Below are 16,761 nucleotides of genomic sequence, written 5' to 3' on the forward strand. Positions count from 1 at the left end.
TCAATGGGGCCTCTGATGACAGAATTTTCATTTTTGGGTGAACTATTCCTTTAAAGTTTATAGTGCTAAAACAATAGCAAACCTCAGCATTTGTAGACTTTCAGGTTGTCAAGCTCATCTACAGTTAATGTGATTTGTTAAGGCGCCTGTGTAAATTCGAGTGAACCGACTTCATACATCCACTTAAAAATAAAATCTTTGTGTAAAAATTGTATATATGTTACATTTTATATATGTCCTTAAAGGGACATTTCACAAGACTTTTCAAGATGTCAAATAAATCTTTGGTGTCCCCAGATTACATTTGTGAAGTTCTAGCTCAAAATACCACATAGATAATTTATTATAACATGTTAAAATTGTCACTTTGTAGGTGTGAGCAAAAATTTGCAGTTTTTGGGTGTGTCCTTTAAAATGCAAATGAGCTGATCTCTGCACTAAATGGCAGTTCTGTGGTTGGATAGTGCCGATTAAGGGGCAGTATTCTGACATCACAAGGGGAGCCAGCTTATTTATTCACATGCTTGCAAAAAATGGTTTACCCAAACTAAGTTACTGGGTTGATCTTTTTTTATATTTTCTAGGTTGATAGAAGCACTGGGGACCCAATTACAACATTTAAACATGGAAAAAGTCAGATTTTCATGATATGTCCCCTATAAAAAATAAAGGTTCCTAAAAGGTCATGCTGTGTGGTTCCATAAAGAACCTTTATATTGAATACAAGGTTTCTTTACTAAAAGGTACTTTGTGGAACCAAAAATGGTCTTCTATAGCACAATTTCTGCGAAGAACCCTTGATTTAACCCATAAACTCCAAAGAAATTTGAGGATGGAGTATCTCACCATCCCTCAGGCAAGAGCTTCACGTCAATCAAACAACAGAAGACAAAAGAAGCCACCGGCAGATCGCCCCGACTTCCTGTGCATCCCTGTGAGGCGATGATTCCCAGCATCAACCCCTCCTTCTCTTTCCTCTCCTCCAGCACAACATCAACAGGTTCCCCTTGCCATGATCAAAGATCCTCTTGTGTTTATCCAACATTGACAATAAGAGCAAATGTTACATATGTCAGGGATAAAGGGCTGTAGGAAGTGTGTTTAGAGCCAGGAGTGCCTGATGTTGACAGATCTCCAGGGATTGAAACCATTCACCGAGACCTGAGAAAGCTGGAATTGTGAGGGCCCAAGCAACTAAACTCCTAAAAGTAAAGGTTTTCTGTTTCACAATCTGTATTTTGTAATTGATAAAGGTTGTAGAGACTATAAAAAGATAAGAAAAAAGGGAACCAAAAAGGATTCTTCTGTACCATTTACTACGCCGTTTTATAGTTTGGGAAAGGTCAAAAATGTCCTGGACTAAACTGTTCAACGGAGCACATTCAGATCGCCCTCGCAAATCAACTCTTGATTAAATTATCTGACGATCTGTCAACAAAATCATTGATTTCACAGCGCCAGCATTGAGAACAGACAACTGTTTAACCCGAGCATCCATCGGGATGATTGACAGCGCTAACAAGTGTGAGAAAGAAGCCACATTTCCACACACGTCACATCAAAGAGCCGAACAAGCATGACACCATTGAATCCGGGCACAACTTGACTTCCTGAACTTGAGTCACCCTCACCAATGACCCTTTTTATGGCTCATGAGGAGCGTCGCTCATGAATGCCTTCGATTTTGCAGCGCATGCTTAATGGTGACATTTGGCTGTCACTGGGTTGGGGATAAAAGTGTCCCACACACACACACAAACACACACACAGTGGCCTGCGGCTGGGCATTCAACAATGGCCCGGTCCACAGGACGCGAACGCGTCCAGCTGCGGCTGACCATCACGGTCTCTTCTCTGGCTCCCATGAAATTGGAAATTATCACGGGCGCTTCTGGTGACAAATCGTTGTCTGTGTGTTCCGGCTCGTCAAAGGAGAGGCCGAAACGGGGAAGAAACGTCTTTTTGATAGTACTCAAAGACCGACCTCTTCACCTTCGTCTTCAGAACGGTGACCCACGGAGCTCGACTCAAAGCGTGGCCTGAGGTTGACTCTCTTTAAGTGCTACATTGATCTTTAACAGTTTTCCGAGATTTTCGATATGCGAACGGGAAGATTGAACTCCCTTCCTTTAACTGGAAGAGTAATTCATTGGTCACGTGGCGACGAGAGGCTTTCGGATCGGATGCCCGAGCACCGCGATGTGTGTCTCCATCGACCTGTGACTGAACTCCGCTGTACCCACAACATCTTTTCAAACCTGTGCTGCCGTGGCCAGGAAAGCAGGCAGTATTTGTTTATAAATAATGTTTTCTTTACAGAGCAAGCGCCGCTTGGCTTAAGGCAGAGGAAGTGATGGTGGACTCAAAAGGGAAGGGAAACAAAAAGATGAGGGGGAAAATAACGACTGCCTATGTTGCCAGAGGGCCAAAACCTCAAAGACCACAAACCTGTGAGAGATATCCATCCAATGCAAAATTTGAAGAGGATTTATCAATGAAAACTACAGCATGTGTTCAGCTTTAATGCTGCTGGGCATCCATGGCCAACATTAAAATAGGCCTAATATTATTGATATTATTTGGGAAAATTAAATAAAACGTAGTTCCAGGATTTATTACGCTTAAAATTAATCATGCTTTTACTACAGTTAAAAAACATGATTACTGTAGTAAAACCATGGTTACCACTAAATTACCATTTTAATAAAAAACATAGTTAAACCATGTAGTAAACTACAAAAAAAAAAATCTTCTCCGTTTTTGCATCATTGTAACGAGATATACTCCCTCGAGACTAAAAATCTTTCAAAGAAATCTAATAAAAGTTTTGTTATGGTTTTGCAACAAGAAACAAAGGCAAGAAATAAAAGATGTGTCAAATTCTGTTTTTCCCAACATTAACACGTGGCATTTCGTACGTATTTTACGAGGTGGTTAATTTGTATCCCCAAAAATAGGATTTTTACGATTTTTTTACTAAAAAATAAATTTATTTAAGATTTAATTTTGTCTCTGTGACGTTGGGTTTAGGGGCGGGGCTTCGCTATTGTTTTTATGTTAATCATAGGCTACGTTTTTTTACGACGAATTAGCCAACTCGTAAACTTTACTTGTCTTAAGCAAAAATACACAAAATTGTGTTGATAAACTTCATATCATGTTGCTTCTTATTTCACTATATCTTATTTGAATAACTGTATTGGAAACATGGAAATATTTTTTGACAGGAAGTCCAGCCACATCGGGTGTCCGTTTAATACTATCTTCATAATCAAAACTGCACACTATAAAATTAGATTTTGGTGTATAACTGTTAACTGTTAAAATCAACTTTATGTATGGATATTTAATCGTAGTACAAATAGGCCTATATATTTACAAAAATAGGTATTACCTTATTTGAAGATTGCTGTGGATAGAGAAATGACATTAATGATAACCTGTACATGATCCACTGAAGAAAATAGTTTGAAGCGATGACGCATTAACAGTTCCTGGGGCGCCATCTGCTGACTGAACTGAGAACTTTCAATCATTTAATACTCGTCATAAATATCCAGTTCCCAACAAAATAGTCATTATACACTATTGTTGCTACTGAAAACTACTTATTAAAATAGGTGACCCTGTCTGTGAAATCACGTCTAAAGTCTCAATCTATTTATAAGATTTGGAGCATCAAAGTTTGAATTTTCTCATTTATTTCAATCTTTGACATGACCTTACTCAGTCAATATTAAAGATATCAAGGAAGGTTATATTTTTACAGAATGTTCTTTATATTATGATTTTATGTAGAAAACCTTAAAATCACAAAAAATTACTTAAACTGGGTTTTCACCGGCAGGCTCCCATATACACTCACCTAAAGGATTATAAGGAACACCATACTAATACTGTGATTGACCCCCTTTCGGCTTCAAAACTGCCTTAATTCCACGTAGCATTGATTCAACAAGGTGCTAAAAGCATTCTTTAGAAATGTTGGCCCATATTGATAGGATAGCATCTTGCAGTTGATGGAGATTTGTGGGATGCACATCCAGGGCACGAAGCTCCCGTTCCAGCGCATCTCAAAGATGCTCTATTGGGTTGAGATCTGGTGACTGTGGGGGCCATTTTTTAATACAGTGAACTCATTGTCATGTTCAAGAAACCAATTTGAAATGATTCGAGCTTTGTGACATGGTGATCAGAGGATGGGTACATGGTGGTCATAAAGGGTTGGACATGGTCAAAAACAATGCTCAGGTAGGCTGTGGCATTTAAACAATGCCCAATTAGCACTAAGGGGCCTAAAGTGTGCCAAGAAAACATCTCCCACACCATTACACCACCTCCAACCAACAGGTGTTCCTAATAATCCTTTAGGTGAGTGTACATAAAAGAATCACTAGTTGGGATTTTAGTTTTGGCTAACAGCAATTTATCAGTTTTACTGTAACAATACAGTGACTTTAGTATTATACTGGTTGCCATGATGATTGGTGACCTTTTTTAAGATTCCAGTTCAGCAATTTTTTTACTGTTTATCCAAGTCAGTTGTAGGTCATCTACCAGTCCTGATTTATAGCATGAAATTCCTGCTGTACTCATTCCATATGTCAAACAATTATAGTGGTCTAGATATAGCCCAGGGGCCTCATTTATGAAATGCTGCTCCGAAACCATCCTACATTTGATCTTACGATCATTTATCAAAAATGGGTGTGATTCATAAACCAAACTTTCTTTTAGATGTGAAATTTATAAATCGCAAATGATCTTGAACTTGTGCGCAGCTGAGCCGTTTCAGACCTCCGCCTTCAAACGATGCCAAATTAATGTCATAGACGTATAAAAGAGCGCTTGTCAATGTTTAAACCCAATTTCGAGCAGCAATAATGGCTAATATTGCCAAAAACCTGCAGCAATCGGACAAGCAAAAGTGCGTACGTCTGCTCAGACCGCACACTTTAGGATCAAATCTGGCCTACACGCGCTTTATAAATGAGGCCCCTGCTCTTTTGAGACACAGCCATTTGTAAATGCAAATACACCAAAATGTGTAAAGGCCTGTACAATTATAAACATACGCAAACCATGAGAATTTGCCACATGATAACAGAACTTGTTTTTTCAAAACTGCAGTCTAACACTGTAAAAAATGTTTGTTGGTTCAACTTAAGTAAAAATTCAAATAAATTCATGTTAACTTAAAAATAGTAGCTGACTCAAAAAACATGTTGTCTCAACTAGTTATGCTTTTAGCGCCATCTAGTAGTGAGATTTGCGAATTGCAACCAAACACAATTTCAATATGCAATGGGACGCTACCATAGGACAAACATGTAGTGAGACAACGTAGGGACGAAACGCGTTCTGTCGAACAGTTTGTCCGTTTCAGGCTACTGTAGAAACATGACCGCAACTTCCATGGAAGGAGACCTGCGGTGTATGTAGATAAAAACGGCTCATTCTAAGGTAATAAAAACAATACAGTTTATTATGTATACACCACTGAAAATATATGTATATTATATTGCATTTCACTGTCAAGAGATCCTTTGAAAAGTTACAAAATGTACCTCTAAATGAACTGAATTTTAAGGCAACCAGATAACTTTTAAAGTTGAACCAACTTTTAACTTTTTACAGTGAAGTCATCAAAAATGAATGATTATGTAATTAAATGTATACCTTCCTTTAAAATTTGTATTCACCTAGACCAGAGGAATTTCGCTGTATTAAATAACATTACCATTTTTATTGTTGGTTAGTGCTTAAAAGTTAACTGTAAAGTGTAAAAACAACAACAACAAATGACATAATATTTTCCCTTTATATGTCAAAACAAATATTTTAAAACACTTAGAAAAACAATATTTTTCTGTTATTTCTTATTGTACAAAGAGAAAAAACACTGAGTTTGACAAATCACAGGTTTTCATTTTTGTCATCTCACTTTTCTGCTTATTTCAAGAAACACTAGAATTCACCTTCTGTAAACTTCAAAGTGACCTGACAACATACAACAAACATACAGTTAACAATTATTACAATGCCACAAGATCTTTACAGCTGTATGCTTTTAACTTTTAAAGACTATTCATTTTTTCAATTTTATGTCCTATTGCGACTTAATTTTTTTGGCCTGTTGATAGGGAGAGATCAGAGATTTACACGTTGAGCCATATAAAATAACCAGTGTGCAGAAAATTTCAATACATCGACCTTAGGCAATTGACAATGCTGATATAGAAACACAAGTTGGAATGACTTCCACTTTCCATTGTGTGATGTTTTACTTCAAATTCAAATTTGAAGACAGATTGTGCGACATGAACAAGTTGAGGGTTAGCGTCTTTGGTGAGCTGACTGCAATTGGCACCCAGACAAAAAGGCAGACAGAAACGACAGGGAATAATCTTCAATACTTGCAATTAACTCTTATATAACGTAAATATAAACCAGACTTTCAAGGGGGTTTTCAAATAACACAACTTTAGAATATAAATATGATGAACTAATGTCTAAAAGTGCTGGTAGACATCATTCAACAAGCAGGCAGAATGGAAACGCAGACAGTGCATGTTTGGTGTAAAGTGGATCTTTCGGTTGGTCCTGGGGCGTTAATGAGGCCACGCCTCAATCGGCTCTTTCTTCCCTAAGTAGTGTACCTGGTTTGTATGATAACTGCACAGAAAAAACTTTTGTCGAAAGATGAACTACAGAACGAGCAAGTGAGCCTTTCGAGTTCAGTCCGCTCTCACCACTCCTTCTTTTTCTCATCCATGGATACGCCGCCCGGACCTAACGCTACTACAAGCAGAAGGCCTCCGATCACGGATGTGGTCTGGAAAAAGTCGTACTTGAGGAAGTCGTGCATGGGCTTGAAGGCTGGTATGGTCCAAAAAGCGTTGAAGTATACGTTGATAGCCAGAAGCCATATGACCAGGGTGAGCGCAGCCAGCTTGGTCTTGAAACCAATAGCCACGAGGACAATGAGAGCCGTACCCACCAGGTTCTGCAGGATCTTTAAAATAAACAGAGACATGTGTGTGCTTTAGTAAACTGTATGTGTGATAACCAAATGTGCAAACCCTATATATGCATGATAACAGTGCAAAAAAAATGACTTTCTTACTTAGTATTTTGGTTTGTTTTCAGTAGAAATATCTAACAATTCTTAAATCAAGATGTATTTTCTTGATGAACAAAAGGGCGTAAGAAAAAAAAATACAATTTAAGTGAGTTTGTGCTTAAAACAAGCAAAATTATCTGCCAATGGGGTGAGAAAATTTTGCTTGAATTAAGTGTTTAAGTGTTATTTCAAGATTTTTTCTCACCCCACTGGCAGATATTTTTGCTTGTTTTAAGCACAAATTCACTTTAATTGTATATTTTTGGTCTAAAAACTAGACTTATTTTCTTAGGTCATTTTGCTCATCAAGAAAACGCATCTTAATTTAAGAATTAAGATATATCTACTGAAAACAAGAAAAAAATAATAAGTAAGAAAGTCATTTTTTGCAGTGAAGGTGATGACCAAAAGAATAACAATATGATAATGTCACCTTCAACCACAAAAACACCAAAAAAGCTTTCCATTGATGTATGAAGTTTGTTAGAAAATGACAATATTTGGCTTAGATTAAACTATTTAAAGAATCCGATATTGCGATATTGAGAAAACACTTTTAAGGTTGTCCAAATGAAATCCTACACTGCAAAAAATTGTTTTCAAGAAAAATACATTTTTGTATTTTTGTCTTGTTTTCAGTAAAAATATCTAAAAATTCTTAAATTTAGATGTTTTTTCTTGTTGAGCAAAACGACCCAAGGAAATGTGTCTAGTTTTTAGACCAAAAATATCAAATTTAAATGATTTTGTGCATAAAACAAGCAAAAAAATCTGCCAATGGGGTAAGCTTGTTTCTTGATTTCTTCTTGAATTTAATGTTTAAGAAAAATTTTCAAGATTTTTTGCTTGCCCCATTGGCGGATTTTTTGCTTGTTTTATGCACAAATATCACTTAAATTTGATATTTTTGGTCTAAAAACTAGACTTATTTTCTTGGGTCGTTTTGCCCATCAAGAAAAAGCATCTTAATTTTGAGAATTTTTAGATATATCTACTGAATACAAGACAAAAATACCTAAAAATGTTATTTAAAATAAAAAAAAATCTTAATTTTCATCATAATTTTTTTGCAGTGTAAGCAGCACATATTACTAATGATGAATAATTTTTTTACGGTAGGATATTTATATCTTTATGGAACATCATCTTTACTTAATATCAATAATTTTGACCTACCGGTATACAATGTGTTGTTGGCTATTACTACAAGAATGGTTTTGTGGTCCCGGGTCAAATTTTTTGCAACTTTAAAGGATTAGTCAATTTTCTTTAATTTACTTACCACCTTGTCATCCAAAATGTTGATGTCTTTCTTTGGTTAGTCGATAAGAAATTATGTTTTTTGAGGAAAACATTCCAGGATTTTTCTCATTTTAATGGACTTTAATGGACCCCAACACTTAACAGTTTTAATGCGGTTTAAAATTGCAGTTTCAAAGGACCCTATACGATCTCAAACGAGGCATAAGAGTCTTATCTAGCGAAAGGATTGTCATTTTTGGCAAGAAAATAAAAAATATGCACTTTTAAACCACAACTTCTCTTCTTCCTCCGGCTGTGTCACGAGCCAGTGTGACCTCACGTAATTGCGTAAAGTTACATCGAAAGGTCACGTATTACATATATGTAACGCATATTTGCGGACCATTTTAAACAATAAACTGACACAAAGACATTAATTAGTATCATTTCACATACAACAACATCGGAACGGTCCTCTTTCTCCACACTTGTAAGCGTAGTTTCAATACGTCATACGTGACCTCTTGACGTAATGACTTATTTTGTGAGGTCGCGCTGGCGCGTCAGAGAAGTTGTGGTTTAAAAGTGCATATTTTTTATTTTTCTTGTCAAAAATGACAATCGTTTCGCTAGATAAGACCCTTATGCCTCGTTTGAGATCGTTTAGAGTCCTTTGAAACTGCAATATTAAAACTGTTACGTATTGAGGTCCATTAAAGTCCATTAAAAATGAGAAAAATCCTGGAATGTTTTCCTCAAAAAACATAATTTCTTTTCTACTGAACAAAGACAGACATCAACATTTTGGATAACATGGTGGTGAGTAAATTATCTGGATTTTTTTAAAGAAAATGGACTAATCCTTTAATAAATAAAGTGAAAGCACCGAAACAAAGCAAGTCGCCACCAAAGTAATCAGTGATCACCAATTAACTGTGAGGATACAAAATCCAAGTCTGACCTCTAGTGGACAAAATGGCTTATTGCAAAAAAAGCTCTGAATGGTCATTATTTAAAGACCACCATTTTAAGAAATCAGTAAATATCACGCTTTTAGTTTATATTTGAAAGGCCAAAGTATGTTGTGCAGACACATTTTTTTATTATTTTAATTGATAAACCCACTGATCTGAGAAAGCTGACACATTGCTTTGCAACATGACACAACAGACAAAATCTGCCCACATCCTGAGCAACAAAATCCCGACACCATCTGTATTACACAACAACCCGGAAAACAGCTAAAACCAGGGGCCAATAAAGAGGTTTCCGGGTTAAAATCTTTGTTCTGTTTGCTTACCGAGAGGAAGCTCGTATCGAAGTGAAGCAGGGTCATAAACATGAGCACCAGCAGGACTCTGCCTCCCAGTTGCATGTACTGCTTAGGAGAGCTTTCCCTCATAGTGGGAACTCCGGCGAACATACTCCTGCCCTCAGAGCGGGACTCGGCCAACAGCAGCAACAGACCTCCACCCAGTGCCAAATTCCTGATAGAGAGATAAGACAGTGATGATGTCATCAGGGCGTTACAAATGTAACAATAATATAGGGGTGCATGGGGCAAAAACTAAACGCGGGGTTAGTTGTAACACGGACTGTTTACATTGTTGCACATGGTTGAGTATTTTGTATTTACGGTATTTTTTTCACGCTGCCAATAGATGATCTCCTGCACATTATTAGAAATGTATAATATTTTTCCAGAGAGTTATTGATGAACGAGCGTTTTGGTGGCATGTAAGTAAATTTTTTCATCATATGTAAGTTGTAACGTTTGCACTTCTGTCACGTTTGGTGTAATTGTCCAAGAATGGTAAGTACTAAAAACAAACTTCAAATGTTCATTTGTAGCAGAGATGTGTGTGTTGCTTGTGTAAAAATATAATTAATCAAACTCAAATTTTTTTAATGATTGAGCCAAAACCAAAAAGCGTTAGGTTGAACCGATTTAACTTACCTCATCAAAAACTTTGGGTCCCACAGAATGCTATACGCAATGGTCTGAAGGAGATAAAGACGATTGAACAATTTATCCAAACATCAAGTTTAATTACTTTGTATTAATTTGTGACCCTGAACCAGAAAACCAGTCATTTGTCACACGGGTATATTTGTAGCAATAGCCAACAATACACTGTATGGGTCAAAATTAGGTTTTTGTGCCAAAAATCTTTAGGATATTAAAGGTGCAGTGTGTAATTTTTAGAAGGATCTCTTGACAGAAATGTAAAATAATATACAAAACTATATTATCAAGTGTGTATAAAGACCTTTCATAATGAACCGTTATGTGTTTATTACCTTAGAATGAGATGTTTTTTGCTACATACACAGAGGGTCCCCTTACATGGAAGTTTTTGGCCGCCATGTTTCTACAGAAGCCCTTAACGGACAAACTTTTTTACTAAGTTGTCTCAGACGATGACATGTTTGTCCGGTGGTGGCTACCGTAGTTTTTTGTGTGTTTAAAAAGCGAGGGGTGAGCAGTGGACTGAGCCGTTGGTTGCAATTCACAACCTCACCACTAGATGCCGCTAAAATTTACACACTGCACCTTTAATGTTCCATGAAATTTTTCATTTAGTAAAAGGTTTTGCTAAATACTTTATTTGGACAACTTTATAGGCGATTTTTAAATCGTATGTCTCAGACAAACATTGCCATATGCATCAAAATAAATAAATAAAATGACCCTTAAAACTAGTGTTGTGGTCCAGGTTGGCATTTGTCTGTTAATAGGACAGAAACTGAAAACCCCAGCTCACACCTGCAAAGCGATGATACCGAATAATCCAAAGCAGGCATACTGCACAAAATTTCTGCTAAGGATCAGTATACAGCCACCTGTATAAGAGATATAAAAAAAGTTACAAATATATAAAATTCACAATACCACCAAACACAAACAGCATCGCTCTTACCCAGCTGTCCGAGTAAGTTGATTAAGACGAAAAGTGAAGCGAGGAAGTAGCCGCATCCCCACGACGTCTCGATGTATTCTCTCTGCTCGCTCCACTGAAACCACATCCGGATGCCATCTTCCAGAAAGGTACTGATCAGACAGAGTCGGGCTATGTGAGGCAGGTACTGCTTTGTCACCCGAAGGAACTGAAGAGATATGAAACAAGAGACCCATTGAAACCCAGCTGATAAAGAATTTGCCGTGTATCGGCGCTTATCAGAAGAAAATACTTGATTACTTCTTGAACCAGTAGACTTTGGCATGAAAAACACTTTTGAGCAGTAATAATAGAATGACACTGCTGTTCTGCATCTTAAGCCTAGATCAGAGGTCTTCAACCTTTTTATGCCAAGAACCCCTTAATGGGTAGAGAGATGAAGCAAGGACCCCCAGTACATGCATCAAATTAAGACTGCATTTACATACTTTAATATGACGGTTACGTTACAAAGATATTAAAATTAGTATTTTTTGTATACACAGACACATACTGTTAACATATTACATAATTTCAATTTACTCAACAGATTTTAACGGGGAACCCAAAGATTTTTTTTAAACTTTATTGAAACTTTATTTATAGCTGGGGTACACTTTAAGAATCTATTATAATTAATTTCGCTTTTGACCTCATTTATCTAATGCTATTATTACACAAACTGAAGCAAAGTGATGGTTTTTGCTCTTGAAAGACCTTCCTAGTGTAAATGTTTTGGTTAGCATGGACAGCACATCGAGCAAATACCGAAGGCTGTTTAATGTTCAACCATTTGACTATCACTTCTCCATGTTTTCTGAGCACAAGGGCTACATGTCCAGCATCTAAATTACAGTAAACCATGTGATCTACCAGCAATAAAACTTTGCCACCTCTTAACCGCGTCATGCAACAGGTGTTAAGCTGAGACGCACAAGGGTGGATAAGGACACTGTAATGACAGGCTATATTCATAGACAATATTCTACAGCTACCACCAACACATAACACAAGGTTGCTTATTATAACTAGCTGTTTAGTGTAAATAAAACTCTAAAACAGGCAGCATGCATCAGTAACATGATACCTTTGGTACGGAAAAAGATTAACTTACACACGACAACATGGTAAAAAATATCCGCATTTACACGGATCCGCGAAAAGATGGCGGCCAGTAGATGACGACGTTACTTTGTAAAGAAACACTAAACGCATGTGCTCACTCTTCTACAGAGGGACAAAATACAAACAATGAAGACAGCAAAGCATTAACCAGTTTTTTTAGCCCACAGACTGTAAAAAATATGAACAAGTGTTCTGACCTCACCCAAGAGCTTTTTTGAAGCCAATAGTTGGTGGGCCTTGTTGTCGCCATCTTAGCATCGCGTCACCGCAGGTCACTTGTGAATAACCGAAAATGGGTAAAGAGGTGGGACATGGGTGAAGCTGAAGTGGCTGGTTGCTGAAACCACACCGGCCTAGCTTGACTCTATTGACAGGCGTGGCAGTTTACCCGTCACTCAAGTGGCCACGCCCTTAATTATGCAGAACTTTAAGGCTTCAAATAATGTAAATGAATGAGTTACAAAATAATTCACACACATAACACGTGCCATGAAGGGAAAAAATACCTATATAAACCAAGAACACTTTTTGTACCAGGATGTAAAATATTTTTTTGCTGCAAAGTTAGGCATTTTAACATGGAGGTCTATGGGAATTGACTTCCTTTTGGAGCAAGCCTCTAGCGGCCAGTCGATGCATTGCAGTTTAAGTCACTTCCGTATTGGCTTCATCATAGAGATCGGAAGGTTCCCCCTCGGTCTAGACCAGTGGTTCTCAATCCTGGTCCTGGAGGCCCACTGCTCTGCACATTTTGTATGTCTCCATTGTTTAACACAGCTGATTCAAATCATCAGCTCATTAACAGATATCTCATTGTCTGTCAGATAAGAGAGACATACAAAATGTGCAGAGCAGTGGGCCTCCAGGACCAGGATTGAGAACCACTGGTCTAGACGGACAATGTAGGTTTTAGTGACACTAGACTACATAGCGGCAAACTTCGTGAACTTCTGTGGAGAGCTGTTCATAAACTCAATACATTGAGCAGCAGCAACGGAGTTCTGTAGGCCGCTATTGTTGTTTTTGTTTAATTTGCGCATGCAATGGAGATGACAAGGCATAGGCATTATCTTGAAAACATACATTTATAATACCATCTTAAAAATTTTATGTTTTCTGGACACCAAAAATGGTGTTGTTGTAAAGGATCATGTTTGCTATGCTTCCTAATGAATTACGGTGAAATGCCGTTATATCCAAAAGCCAGAGGGTGCTCAGAAAATGGCTCAGGGTTTCCCGCAACACTTTGCAGTTCAGGCGGCCCGCCTAAGCTGGAAAACCTTACCGCCTTAACTAGGTCGTCCAAAAAAAGCTAGGTTGCACGTACCTGTTGAGCACTCTTGCTCACGTTATTTATGTGCATTATTTACATGCTACAGTAGTTACACTCCTTTAAGATAATGTAATTAATAGTGGGAAAAATCAGTTTTTACAATCTTCACGCTATCTATCATCGTTCGCCAGACGTTCTACAAATCTGCTTCAGTTTGTTTATTAACCCTTTAGTTTCACTTCATCATGCAGCTATTCCTGTTAGAGGTATGTTAAAAACATTTAATTCATTAATAATCTAGTATGTGTTCATTTTCTGTCATAGTTTCTTCAAAATTAAGTTTTATTTGAGTGTTTTTAATAAAATATTTTCATCAAGACGCATACGCCCCACCCCTTTGATTGCAACGCCCACCTGCCCAACCCTACCACCTTAACTAATCACATTTTCTGCGGAAACCCTGTGGCTTAAGGATATATTTATATTGTTGTTCTTCAAACCTTTTCAGGTGTTTTCATGATAATAAAGAATATGTATAATGATTATGTTTGATGAGTGTTGTTTTTTCAAATTCATTTTATAAACGACTCAAAATAACTTTATAAGAATCTGAATTTCCAAAATAATCTGGCGCATTAAAAATAAACAAACATTCAAATAGCATTTTTTTCTATTCAAATTATTATTGCAGATCGAGTATTCAACCATTCATGCACATCCATAATAAAAACTTTACACTACAGTGGTTCTGTTCTTTCACACATTTTAAATGTGGTTTTATTAGGGGTGTAACAGTACACAAAAGTCACGGTTCAGATCGGTACAGTTAGGGAAGAAATGCAAAACACGTTTAACCCGTGGGATACATTGCCAAATTAAGGTAGAAAAGTGTTTTAAAGCTTGAATAGAAAATGAAAGTAAATAAACTAATACACCTATAGTACAATACAGCCTAATGAGTGACACTGCCTGTGAAAACCCAGCTAAAGTCGTTTTTTTGCGATTTACTACATAAAATCATCCTACATAATGTAAAGAACAATATAACCTTGATATCTTGAATATTGACTGAGCAAGGTCATGTCAAAGATGGAAATCAATGTGAAATCAAGTACTGAAATCAAACTTTGATGCTCCAAATGTCATCATTAGATTATGAGACCTAATCATTGATGTCACAGACAGGGTCACATGATACTAACACGCCTACAGTAAACTAACAGGTTTATTTTTAGTTATTTTGAACTAAATTGTTCCAAATGCATAGCAGGCATGCATCATAACACCTCCACCTCACTTTAATGTGAGCTGTGACACAGGCTTCAGTTAAGCCCCGCCCACAGACAATCCACATCAGCACTAAGAAGAGAACGAGCCAATCAGCATTCAACAAGTACCAAGCGAAACTGAATGAATGGGAAGAGACCTCAGGGCCAATGTCTGCCTGTGTGTCAACAAATTATTAGTTATTATCATTCAGTCTGGAGGGCTTTGTTTCCAAGCAGTAAAGAAATGAACAGATTTATAAACAGATTTATGATAAAAGACATCTGTTACACGATAAAAAAAACTGAAAAGTGAAATAACAACCACAATTTTTTGGATAATGATTTCTATTGCAATATGAATAAAGTGTGAAATAATACAAATAACGATGTCAAAGAGATGATTTTAACATGCCTAAAAACAAACCCAAATAACATTCATGAAATTCTCTGATAAAGCAACTTGTTCACAGATTATGGCATTGATGGCCTTTGCAAACGACACAAACCTGATCCGACCAAACTAAATATTGAAATACCTTACATTAGTGTATTTTATTGGCTGGTTGTCATTTCACGGTCAACATAACGCGATCTTTTCATCGGCAGTGATGCGTGAAGTAACAGAGACCAGTCAATGTCTGAAGATGCAGCTGGTATTATATTCGTATTAAAACATAACCGCTTACACTACTTGAAACCAACCAAAGAGAGCATAATTATTTGGTTTGGGTCCTACTTAAACAGAGTCATAAACATTTGAGACCATTATTATGAAGTTAACGTACCCACTTGCTTTACATTTCTTCATAGCAGCGCTAACGTAAGTAACTGTTAGTAGTTTTCATTCTCATGCGACTCTCATAATTACTTTGAGGCAAACAAGGTGCGTTTGCAACAACACAAACATAACCCGCGCAAGACATAAAGCACACTTTTGCACATAGTAAAACACAACAAGCTGCTTTAAGTGAACCATCAGTGATTTTTCTGGGCCTCGTAATTCTTACCTGATCCGCCACGTCCTCCGCGTTACTCATCATATCATTTGGAGCCATGACACCACAAATCAAGAAACTTTTCTGTGGACTCCTTCTAAGTGTTTGCGTAATGTTTATCGATATAGCTGGGCACTTCCAAATGTGTTACAGGTTTCCTGAAGCCTTGGCGTCGTCTGTATGCGTACGCTAGAATGCCATCTCCGCCCCATAATGCCCTGCATTCTGCGCATGCGCCCCCTGCAGGAGACAAGCGCGTCTGCATGCCACGTGTACTTGTCCAGCCAGAATATAGTAGAGCTCAAGCAGCACTTACAGACAATATATATTCACTAGAATTTCCTATATGAGAAATAAAAAGATAATTATTTAATTGATGTAAATAAATAAAGTAGGTGGGAGACGGTTTGTTTAGATTTTAGTTTTATTCTGATAAACGAAATGTGTGTTTTGGCACAATTATTTTTTATTTAAAATAATAAAATTATTTTATATTCTATAAAATAATTTACACCAAACATTTAAGCTTACATACTCAGATTAAACGATTTTTAAGATCACCAGGAACATTTCGGTCAATTTTAACCATTAATTTATGATGTGATGAAAAATACAGATATCTAATATCTGCCTTATCAAACAAACTAAGACTTATGAAAAACAACGCTTAAGCCCTGTCTTTGAAACCACCCCAAAATGTCTCTAGTATCTGACTGATGTTACTAAAAAAGTTTTTAAGATACCCCTGTATAAGAGTAAAGAAGAGCTCCTAAAGCAAGTAGGATAAAAACCTAAG

The 16,761-nt window shown here is 37.0% G+C and overlaps 1 protein-coding gene across 1 annotated transcript; it reads right to left on the reverse strand.

The window, feature by feature from the left end:
• Positions 1 to 5,807: 5,807 nt before the first annotated feature.
• surf4l (surfeit 4, like) lies at positions 5,808 to 16,195 on the reverse strand. The gene is made up of 6 exons (XM_055200598.2): positions 15,978 to 16,195; positions 11,287 to 11,473; positions 11,133 to 11,209; positions 10,323 to 10,366; positions 9,666 to 9,852; positions 5,808 to 7,015 (listed from the first exon to the last, which is right to left on the reverse strand). Exons 1-6 carry the CDS (start codon positions 16,023 to 16,025, stop codon positions 6,749 to 6,751), a joined length of 810 nt encoding a protein of 269 aa, XP_055056573.1. The 5' UTR covers positions 16,026 to 16,195; the 3' UTR covers positions 5,808 to 6,748.
• Positions 16,196 to 16,761: the final 566 nt, after the last annotated feature.

The sequence above is a fragment of the Misgurnus anguillicaudatus genome, chromosome 22 (genome assembly GCF_027580225.2).
Source record: "Misgurnus anguillicaudatus chromosome 22, ASM2758022v2, whole genome shotgun sequence".
Classification (NCBI taxonomy): Eukaryota; Metazoa; Chordata; class Actinopteri; order Cypriniformes; family Cobitidae; genus Misgurnus; species Misgurnus anguillicaudatus.

Coding starts and splice junctions, on each gene's coding strand:
- surf4l (XM_055200598.2), bottom strand. CDS start 16,025: ATGGCTCCAAATGATATGATGAGTAACGCGGAGGACGTGGCGGATCAG. Junction 11,210..11,286: donor CAACTTACTCGGACAGCTGG/GTAAGAGCGATG, acceptor TCTCTTATACAG/GTGGCTGTATACTGATCCTT. Junction 7,016..9,665: donor TCGATACGAGCTTCCTCTCG/GTAAGCAAACAG, acceptor TTTATTTTAAAG/ATCCTGCAGAACCTGGTGGG.